Genomic DNA, 10,982 nt, shown 5'->3' on the forward strand with positions numbered 1-10,982 from the left:
CTCATCTAAGAGTATCCCCTGTTCTCACCCACACACCCCCCTGGGTTTTGGAGAGACACCTTTAGGCATGGCTGGGATGACCTGGGTGGAGGAGTGTGTGCGTGCAGGATTAGGCACAACCCTAGAAAGACCCCGTGCTACTTAGCAGGGGGAAGCAGCGTTTCGGAGGAGCGCGCAGGCAGGGACAGGAAGGAGGCGTCAGGACGCAAACAGGGTTTGGAAGAGCAGTGAAATCAGAGCCGCTGCCATCCCACGCAGCAGCCACCACCACCGCTCCTCGAAGTTGGAGGAGGTGCAAACAGCCCCACATTTGTGTAAGCCCAGCTGACGGGGAGAAGAGGATAGCAGCAAGGACAGTTTCTTTACTCTCTATATGATAATTTGGTTTTGGTCTCACATTGCGGGTGGGACAAGTGACCCACCTTGGGCTGCTTTCACCAGGCATAACTGAGCAAGCCCATATGGATGTAATGCAGGGAAGAAATACCACCGCAGGAAGACTGCCACCCACCCCGCAGTTGTAGTGATGAGAGACAGATGCTGCTGTGTTTTATGGAGGTACAATGCACCTGTGCACGTGTTCATTGGGGATCCCAATAAGAAAAGCACCCAGACTCTGTAAAGTATTGATTAAAATACCATTTGTTGGGGATAACATTAGAAGGCAAAGTGGGATAGCATTAGATAATCTTACAGCCCTTCAGATGCTGGGAACACCATGTAGTACAGCATCAGCCCATGCCATGCTGCACAGATAGTGTCTGTGCTGAAGTTCACCAGTGTCATGGTCTTCAGGGTTTTTATAGGATTTTCTCAGAAGTAAACAACTCTATTTGTCATTTCTGCTGTCAATCAAAAGGATGTTCACGCAAGAATATGCTGTTTCACTCTAAGATAAAGGCAAGGACACAGTGGTGGTTGTCATCACCAGGTGCCAAGTGGAAGCAACCTGCAGGCTCCCCAGTTAGGTTTAGCCGGCTAAGTTTCTCCTGGGGCCAAGTGGTATGTGCAGCACTGGCCTGCACCTTCTCATCTCAACTTGTTATGTGCATCACTGGGGTATTTCACTTCATAAGAGCTTCCAATATTCTCAGTCACTTTTTTTTCCATTCCTGCATCTCTCTGTCTCTCTTCTTTACAATAACCAGGCAGCCTTTATACTGCAGCTTAAGTCAACGTATTGTTATATTTATGCACAGATTTTTACCATCTTCTTGTCTTTCCTTTAAAGGAAAGGTGTTAGCATCTTTCATGGTATCGTGCATTATATAGGGTTAACTTTAAGCAACACTAGAATACAGCAGTTAAGCTTGGTTATCAGGCAGGTATGAATATCCTCTGATACTTACCTATGCCATCTTCCTTTAACATTACTGCTGTTCTGGTTCCTACATTCATTCTGTTGCTTAAGCACTTGTTTAAAAAAACCTTACTGAAACCAACCATTCTGTTACTATATCTGGCTGTTTCTTTTCCAGTTGCTGTTCCTCTTTCCCTCTGTGAAACAGGACAAACCCATCTACCAGGGCCATTAAGTTAACTGCAACTGTTGAAACCTTTTGTCTCATGATTACTCAAGGTTACATACATCACTTAAGTTTCAACTATTTCTTTACATTGGTTTTGCTTTATAATTGGAGATTTTCACTACATCCTGGGACATTTTCCGGCCCTTTCTGGTCTCTTACAACAATGTTAGTAATTAAAGATGCTGGCTCTTCACATTAGTTTTCTTGTTCTGTAATGTGCTTCTAGGGCTCCTCTCTGTTTCTCCCATTCTTGTGGTTAGCCTCTGCAGCAGGACAGCAGCGTGCATCAGCTGTCACTTCTCCAGGGGCTTTGACTTCCATCCCTCGAACATTTAACTCTTCCATCTGTTCACTATTCTTGTAAGCAATGTTTTATCATTTCATTTTCTTTCTGCCTTCACCCACGCCATGAGTGATGGATGCTATTTTCTTTCTTAGGGTAAGAGAGTTAAGATTCATACCTTTACCCTCCCAGAGTTATGGCTTTCAACACAGCTGGGAGTTTTGATCTCTTTCCCTCTATGAGCTGACTCTTCTTTTTAAGTGAAGAAAGCCTCTGGCAATTGTTATTTCCTATGTAACTATTTTTCCAACTTCCAGGGAGCAGAGTATAGAGGGTTTGGCCTTGGCCTATTTTCTTGGGCCTTTGTCTGCTCTATGACTGATACAGTTAGCTGGTTCAATAGTTGGGGCATTTCTGAATATTTTCCTGAAGTGAGTTATACAGTTTGATCACCAATTGTAACACTTTGGGTACAATCACAAAGGTTGAATCCCCCATCCCCTCACATAGGGGTTCCCCTGAGGACAGGGGAGCCGCCGAGCGGGGAGGACTTCAGGACCCAGAGAATCGTCCCCTTCCCTCGCAGCCTGCTGCCACCTTTTCATTCAAACACCTTGGTCAGGTTTAAGCCAGTTTACAAGTTGGCTGAGGGTTGAACCCTGGCCATGGTCTGAGGTTTAAGCATAACACTTAAGTTTACGTGCATGCCTGATACCTGGTGGAGCCCCACCAGCCTGGAGACCTGTGTGCTTGCTGCCTGAAGGGTCACAGGTGCACAAGATCTCCAGCCAGCCAGGTGATCCACATGTCTGCTGCCCCGAAGCATAATGATTATTGGCATTATAATGCAGCATACTGTGTGACTGTTCCCCATGCCAGCATATGGGACCAGGCAGGCACCCATCCTTTTCCTCGCTATCCTTCTTCCAGTAAGGCATTTCTCACCAGGATCCTGCCAGCTACACCAAATGTAATGCACTGGTGCAAGTGTTTGTTATGGATCCAAGTAAGAAAGATGCTCAGAGCCTATAATGTATTAATTAAAATACCATTTATTGGACATAACACAAGAAAGGGTATAGCATTAGATAATCTTACACCCCTTCAGATGCTGCAAACACCAAGTTGTACAGCATTGAACAGATACCTAGTCAGGCCATGGCATGCTGCACAGATCCCATCCATGGGGAGGTTCACCAGCATCGTGGTCTTCAGGGCTTTTATAGGATTTTCTTAGGAGTAAACAACTTTATTCATCATTTTGCTGTCAAGCAAAAGGTTGTTCACATAAGAACATGCTGCTTCTAAGATAAAGACAAAGACACGGTGGTGGCATCATCACCAGGTGCCCAGTGGGAGCCACCTATGGGCTTCTCGGTCAGGATTAGCCGGCTAAGTTTATCCCGCAGCCAAGTGACATTTGCAGCACAGCACAGACCTGCCCCTACTTACTCAGATCAACTGTTAGGTGAATAATGTTTCTGTGAGGACCCCCTAATTCATAATTGCTCCTACTTTTTCTCTCTTATTATCTCAGAATAAAGAAGGTAGTTACAGGTCAGCAGATTAAGCAATAGGGGCCTGGATTCTCCCCTTCCCTTCCCCCAGTTGCTCCCCCTTCTCTCCCGGTTGTGCTGAGACAGAGGGCACATGCTTCAAACACAGCGCACGAGCCCAGCTCCAGCGAGAACACTCTGCAGCTGTGTCAATATTTGAAAACTGCAAGAGTTAGGACAGGCACCAAAGGGAGAGCAGTAGGAAGCACTGTGGCTTCAAATACAAGGCCCCCTCATACGCCTCTGCTCCCACTGCTCTGCCTCCAAGCACTCAGGGCAAAGACTGAGCTCATCTGCCCCCTGACTTCAAAGAAAACAGCTGAAAATAAGGACACCCAAAGGTTTATCAGCTGAATTCACCTTCCATCCTCACTTCACGTCTGACTCTAGCACCTCGTCTGCAAACTGGTCGTAAAAGTTTATGGAAAAAGTTGAATGTACAAAGAGCAGCTTTTCAGATTGTCACATTACTGGGTTCACAGCACCCCAAACGGCAACTGAGCTACTGATGATTCCCTGGTGACATCATACCCTCCTCCTGTGCAGTGGGCATAAAGAGCTTGAGAATTTAGGCCCCTAAACAAAACTTTTTGGGGGAAATGCAGATGTTAGAGAGGGGCAAGATGGAGACCAAGAACAGCTAAAACAGAGGATGCAGCAAATGAAAGCAGTGTTTGTATAACATGTGAAAAGGGAGTGCAGGGTGGGCAAGTCTGAAAGACCTCTGTTAGGGCTGGTATTGCTGGTCTCTTCCTATAAGGCCACGTTCACGTGGCATTGGGAACTGTGCACTTCCTGAAACGGGACCAATTTCCTTCAGCGTGCCTCAGTTGGCAAAGGAGCACTAAAGATGGAGCAGTGGGAATACTGGGGTGTAGCTGTGGTGGTGCTGTCTTTTAGCTTTTTGCTGCAAGAGCAGGAAGGAAGTGGAAGAGAGGAAGCAAGAATGTGAGAAAAAGAACATGGGAAACAGATTAACAAACCCAACTTGAACGTGGAGGGGAAAGGCAAAATCTTCTGAGCATACTGAGATGAACTGTTGGACCCTCACCTGGAGAGGTGAAGAGCCTCTCAGCTGGGGACAGTGAAAATTGCACTGTACAATGCTATTCGCGCAGTGAGACACAAAACTATCCTTTCATGTCCTCAGACAGACCATCCAGTCACCGTAAGGGCAGGAAGCCGACAGCAAGCAAAACAGGTGACAGTGGAGAAGGAACACTCAGCCCTAGCTCCAAGGCAGGACTTTGCTTCTGCTAATTGTGAAAAATGCTCTTCAAAAAACCGACGAGAGAGTCACCTTGTAAAACACTTGGGAAGCTGCTTCCCAGCAATGCCTGGCATCGGCATCACCTTCAAATGATCAGAAGTGCTGCTGAGCTCCAAGACTAAAAGCCCAGGAAAGTGCCTGAATACAACAATTAATTAGAGAAAGAAAAACTTGAAAGGAAGGCGTTATTCAAAGCCGCTGCTTTGAGACTTTTCCTGCCTTCCCCACGGTGCGCTGTCACCCACTGACAGCGTAACAGAGGCAGAGCAGAAGCACTGCTCATTAACGCTGTGGGTGTCTTCTCTAGGAAGCTGTTCCCATCAACAGCCAATGCCTTCCCTGCACCAGGCCTGGCACGTGGCATGTGTAGGCTCATAGCTCCAAGGGGCAGCTACCAGAAAGACCCAGGTCTACACAGGCAGTTACCTCCAAGGCTGATAATTCTGCCTGGGGCTGAGCCACAGGGCCTTGTTGCCACAGAGAGACAAGAGAGCTAGGTTTTTTGTTGTTTTTTTACCCCATTTTAATAAGTACAGAAGAAGATTAGCCGGGGCAGGCTAGGACAGTCAGGTCCCAGCCTCGACCTCCACCACTTCTGCCACTGCTCCGAAGCCCATCCCCTCCTGAATGATGACCACATCGCTTGGTGAGCCCTCGTCCTGCACTATAATGCATTTGTCCTCGTGCTCGGAGATGGTGATTTCAATAATGTCCTTTGCTGATGGCAAATGCCCAGAAGGCCTCCCCTGTGTCCCGGGATGTGGGGGGCTGCCTCGAGACTGGTAAGTAGCAATGCAGTGACTGCTGGCTGTGATCAGCAGCTCAGCCTCATTTGCTGGCCCTGGCACCTCCACCATGAGCAAGGTGGGCTCTGCCGCAACCTCCTCCTGGTGGCCCTTCCTCTGAGGGCTTTTCCTTGCTGCCTGGGGTAGGTCCACAGCAAGTGAGGCCACCGCAGTGAGTTCCTCAGGGTCCTTTTCCGCCTTGTGGGTGAGCACATGGCGCGCAAGGCTCTGGGGAAGGCTGTAGCCCATGCCACAGAGCTTGCATTTGTAGGGCTTGTCAGCCAGGTGGGATTTCTGGTGGCGCCGCAGCTTCGTGGCCAGAGTGTAGGACTTGCCGCACTGCTCGCAGCGGAAAGGGCGCTCGCCTGTGTGCAAGCGCTCGTGGGCACGCAGCGTGTGGGGGTCCCGCAGCGCCTTCCCACATACGGTGCACAGGTGGGCCTCACCCGTGTGGGAGATGAGATGGCGCCGCAGCTCTGGCAGCTTGGGGAAGGCGTCGCCGCAGAAGCGGCACTTGTAGGGCTTCTCGCCCGTGTGCAGCCGGAGGTGCTCGCGCAGGTTGCTCTGCTGTCGGAAGTCCTTGCCACAGTAGGGACAGGCGTAAGGGCGCTCCCCCGTGTGCAGGCGCATGTGATTGCGTAAGGAGCCGGAGTTGGCCAGGTGGCGTCCACATATGGCACACTGGCATCCCTTGGGACCAGCTGGGCCCGTCCCAGTGGCCAGGTGGATCTTCCTGTGAATGCGGAGAGAGGGCCGGCGTGCAAAGGCCTTGCCACACTGCTCGCAGGAGAAGGGGCGCTGGCCGGTGTGCAGGACCTGGTGCTCCTGCAAGTCTCGCTTGGTGCGGTAAGCCTTGTCGCACTGGGTACACTGGAAAGGACGCACACCTCGGTGGGCCAACACATGGGCCTTGAAGCTCTCCTCTGAACTATAGCTCTTGCCACACTCCGTGCACAGGAAGGGCTTGTGGCCAGCATGGACAAAGCGGTGCTTCTTGAGGTGGCAGAGCTGCAGGAAGGCTTTACCACACTCCCCGCAGCGGTACCTGCGCTTGATCATCTCCTTCTGGGACAGAGCTTTTGGTGGGGGGCCTGGGGTGCCAGAATGACCCTCCACCAGCTCTGTATACTCCTCCTGCCCCTCAGGCCCCTCCAGTGGGCCCTTTTCCCCATGCTCTGGGGATGCCAGTCGGGAGTCTTTGGAAGCTTTGCTCTCTTTCTCACAAGTCTCTACACTCTCTACTTCAGAAGGACTGAGCTGCTGGGATTCCTGCCCAGCTGTCCTGCCACTACAGCCCTGCAGGCACTTCTGGAATTGGCTGGCCAGAGCATGCACCTTGTGTGGCTTGCCAACCAAGTGAGCACTGAGTTGAACCCTGCTTGAAGGTGACAACAGATCCAGATCTCCTGGACATGCCTGTTTATGCCCCATCTCCAGTTTTTCTGCTGCAGATCCGGGATCCACACCCTCATCCAGTTCTTCCTTGCACCTGCCATTGGCCTTAATGGTTGAGATGGCCTCGAGGTGCTGATTCTGAGTCCTCAGCACCTTGGCTTGCCATGGCTCACGTTCGGAAGTTGTGCTTTCCTCTTCTTGCAGCCTGTGGAAATGTTTGGCGGCCAGCCTGCTCACCTCAGTAGGGACGTCAAGGACTGTGGTTTCATCAGCTACCACCTCGGAGACACCAGGATCCCCTGCACAAACACAAAAGCATTGGCGGGTGAATTAATGCTGGCTCTTGTTACGTGACACGACTGCAGCTGGATCAGAGGAACATGAACCTCAGAGACAGGTACTCTGCTATCCAGTAATCCTGGGGCTCTGGCATGAAAACCATTACTTTTATGACTTTTTCTTTTAAACTGGGGAAGATGGGGGGGAATCTCAGTTCTCTCACCACAGACAGTACCCGTGCAGGGTTTCTAGCGTTTCACGGGCAGTATTTCTAGGAGATAACACCATGACTGGCATAAAACAGGGCGGCATGCTCCCTTCTCGGCTGGTGGCTCTTAGCAGCGACGCGAGGTCAGCACAGCAATCCCGGAGGGGCCGCGGGGCGAACACGCCAGCGCACAGATGCCGGGGACGGCTGAAGGCGGCGGGTCGCCAGCACCCGAGACCCGGGAAGGCCAGGCCGCTCGCTTCACCCAGGCTGGGACGCGCGTCCCCGGCACGGCACCTACCTGCCAGGGGCTCCGCCGCCGTCCCGCCGGGAGAGGCCCCGTCCCCCTGCACCGCCACCGCCGCCTCCGCGGTGGCCGCCGGCCGCCCCCTCGGCCCGGCCTCCCGCGGCGCCGCTATCCCCTCGCCTCCGTCCGGCCGCCGCTCCTCCGCCGCGGCCCCGCGGGCCTCCTCGGGCCAGTAGAGCAGCTCCGCGCCCGCCGCGATGGGCCGCCGCGCCCGCAGCTGCAGCCGGCCGCCCGCCCAGCCCAGCGCCACGTTGGCCTCCGCCTCCTTCGGGCTCCGCTGCACCAGGCTGCAAGGCACGGCCACAGCGTCGGCCGCGGGCACGGCCGCCCGCTCGCCCGCCCCGCCGCCCCCGGTACTCACCTCCTCCACCCCGGCCCCGCCGCCTCCTCCCGGGCCCCGCCGGGCGGCCCCAGGAGCGCCCCGGCCGGCAGGGCCCGGCCCACGCACCACACGCCCGTGCCCCGCGCCCGGGACAGCGACGGCCCCAGCGCCAGCCCGGGCGGCAGGCTCCGCAGCGCCGGGCAGGCGGCGCCGGGCGGCTCCTCGGGACCCGGCCCGCCTCCGCCCGCGGGGGACACGCCGGGGCTGGGGAGCTCCATGCCGGCGGAACGGTGCGAGGGGGCGGCGGGCGCGCCCGGACGGCGCCCGGACGGCGGGCGGGGCGGGGCGGCGCGGCGTTCCCCCGGCGACGGGCCGCGCTTCCGGCAGGCGGCGGATGCCGGCGGGGGGTTGACAGGCGGGGCGGGCCGGGCGGCGGCGGCAGGTACCGGCGGTGGGCACCGGTGGCGGGCGGGGCGTGGTGCCCGGGGAGCGCAGCCGGGCTCTTCGCGCAGCGGCGGCAGCGGGGCCCGGGGCGGGCCGTGGGGGGGCCCGGCAGCCTGTCCCGGCGCTGCCGGGGCGGGGAAGGGGCCCGGCGGCGGGGCCGAGGCTGAGCGGGCGGGCCGGGGCTGGGCCCGGAGCCGCGACCCCCCTGCCCGGGTGTTGCCGAGCCCGGGGGGCGCCGGGCTTGCCCCGTGCGGGGAGGCGGTTATTCCTGCGGGAAGCGCCGAGCCCGGGTCCTCGCTGTCCGCCCCGCGGGAGGCTGCGGGGCGCGGCGGGAAGAGCCCGTCCGGGAAGGCGCCGCGGGCACCGGCGGGCGTTGCGGTCCCGGCACCCGGGCGGGGAGAAGAAGGGCTCGGAGGCCGCGGAGTTTTAGTCGCTTCTTTGGTGTTGGCCGTGTAACTGACCGCTGGGGCTGGGGCACGGCGCCGGGCCGGGCCGGGTCGGGCTCTAGCCCTTGCTGCCGGCTTGTCCCGTCCCCAGCGGCGGGCACTGGCCGGTGGCTGCAGAAGACGGTGTAGGAGCGGTGCGGTAGGGGTGGGGGGGAACCTGCCTTCCCTTTTGGTGCCTTACAGCAGGGGCTGTTAAGTGTCCCCCCGTTACGCAGTTGGCGTGCACTGTGGGAACTTGGGGTTTTCTTTTAACAGTGTAAATACCAAATCTTTGAGTCTCTTATTTGAATCTTGAAGTTGGCTCTGGGTTGTCGCAGGAGCTCGCTCACTCTAAAGGGAACGGGAGAGGATCAGGCGCACGGTGGGCAGGAGGAGGGGGGCAGGAGGAGGAGAGGTGCAGCCCCCGTAGGGCTGCGTGTGCCCCCGTTTCCTCACACGCTCCACGTGTGATGGGTGGATCCTGCACGGCACTGGTAGCAGCCTCTGTACTTTCTGAGAGAGCTCCGAGAGAGGAAGCCTGCAGAGAGAAAACCACTACGAGCAGGTTGATTGCTAGCTGGGATGGATTTCCAGCGGGCACAGACGCGGCCTTCAGCAAAGGGCTTGAGGTGACTGGGGAAGGAAGGCTGCTCATTTAAAAAGCTGTTACAATAATGAGGGGCCAAAGAGTTTCCCCAAGCAATAGTGTGTTTGTCCTGAGTTAGTTGGTCGTGGTGCGCCAGACAAAGATGGTCTGGCTCTTGACCCTTCGATTCTTTCAGGGTAGTACCGGGGTAATGATGTTCTTGGTGGTATCATCAGTCTTGGTGTGAGGGAAGACTTGAGCTGGACCTTCTCAATGAGTCTCAGTCCTGGGGCTCATTCACGCGAGTGAGGACTTTGAAGGTCTGCTGCTGAGTAACTGCTTCCTTTTTTTGCAATGTGCTTGATACTAAGACTATAGCAAAGCACAGGGACTTGATTGATGTGTACAGAAAAACAGACGCATGTGCAAACGAAACGAAACTGGGAGGAGGTGCAGATAGCAGCAGAGTCAGAAAAATAATACCGTCACCCCAGAACTGGGATTCCTTTGGGTCTGAGCATTGCTTGTTAATCGGGCAGGGAAGGAGAGGCCACTTGGCTTTTGTAATTCTTTATTGTGTGTACATACAGGTCCAGGGCGTGGTAATACATGCATAGACATATTTTGATGTGTAGATTTACTTCTGAATTAATAGTACATCTGGAAGAAAAACAGGAAAAGGAAACTGCTGAGTAGGTGCAGCTTAGAAATAAATGATGGAAAAGTAGTGAAACTGGAATTGCAGAAAAAAATAGTCTGCGTGAACAGCAGCTAGCAAGACTTCATAGATAGATATGAACTCTCTTCACTGGGTAAATTCTGGTGGGATCTTGTATAAAGAGTCCTCAGCTCAGAATTTGTGTGAAAATTGTATTTTAAAGGGCTGAGGTTTCTCTCCTTCAGCAGAACATGTTGTTCTACAGCACATATCTCTGTTATCAAGAAAGTAAATTTTTATTAGACAGCAAGCGTTCAGGTCAACCAGTGTAGGTGCAGAAAATGTACTTAAATGCTTGGAAGAATGGAATCAGTTGGCTCTTTAGAGCCTCGCAGTAAGTAAATGTTTCTGATGTCAAGTGTGATTCTTTAGTCAAACATTTAAAAACTAGGCTTTTTACTTTTTAAATCTAGGTATGTCATTTTTCTTACCTTATGATTGGCTATACAGGGTATATCACTTGCATCTTGTAATGACATTTATCTAAAACAAGTGGGGTTCTTAAATGGTGTTATGTCTGGTGAGATGCTGTTTTCTGACAACCATTTCGGTTGTCCAAAGCGGTGTTCCCCAGGGCTCGGTGTTGGGGCCAGTTCTGTTTAACGTCTTTATCAATGATCTGGACGAAGGGATCGAGTGTACTCTCAGTAAGTTTGCAGACGACACCAAGTTGTGTGGGAGTGTTGATCTGCTGGAGGGTAGGAAGGCTCTGCAGAGGGACCTGGACAGGCTGGATGGATGGGCCGAGGTCAATTGTATGAGGTTTAACAAGGCCAAGTGCAAGGTCCTGCACTTGGGCCACAGCAACCCCATGCAACGCTACAGGCTTGGGGAAGAGCGGCTGGAAAGCCGCCTGGCAGAGAAGGACCTGGGGG

General features: G+C 54.1%; 1 protein-coding gene across 1 annotated transcript; it reads right to left on the minus strand.

The window, feature by feature from the left end:
- Nucleotides 1-2,888: 2,888 nt before the first annotated feature.
- On the minus strand, nucleotides 2,889-8,410 carry ZNF408 (zinc finger protein 408). The gene is made up of 3 exons (XM_075502664.1): nucleotides 7,974-8,410; nucleotides 7,607-7,899; nucleotides 2,889-7,117 (listed from the first exon to the last, which is right to left on the minus strand). The coding sequence occupies exons 1-3, from the start codon at nucleotides 8,210-8,212 to the stop codon at nucleotides 5,205-5,207; spliced, it is 2,445 nt and encodes an 814-aa protein (XP_075358779.1). The 5' UTR covers nucleotides 8,213-8,410; the 3' UTR covers nucleotides 2,889-5,204.
- Between the last annotated feature and the right edge of the window lie 2,572 nt (nucleotides 8,411-10,982).

This window comes from Mycteria americana, chromosome 5 (assembly GCF_035582795.1).
Source record: "Mycteria americana isolate JAX WOST 10 ecotype Jacksonville Zoo and Gardens chromosome 5, USCA_MyAme_1.0, whole genome shotgun sequence".
NCBI lineage: Eukaryota > Metazoa > Chordata > Aves > Ciconiiformes > Ciconiidae > Mycteria > Mycteria americana.

Coding starts and splice junctions, on each gene's coding strand:
- ZNF408 (XM_075502664.1), bottom strand. CDS start 8,212: ATGGAGCTCCCCAGCCCCGGCGTGTCCCCCGCGGGCGGAGGCGGGCCG. Junction 7,900..7,973: donor GCGGGGCCGGGGTGGAGGAG/GTGAGTACCGGG, acceptor CGTGCCTTGCAG/CCTGGTGCAGCGGAGCCCGA. Junction 7,118..7,606: donor GGCGGCGGAGCCCCTGGCAG/GTAGGTGCCGTG, acceptor GTGTTTGTGCAG/GGGATCCTGGTGTCTCCGAG.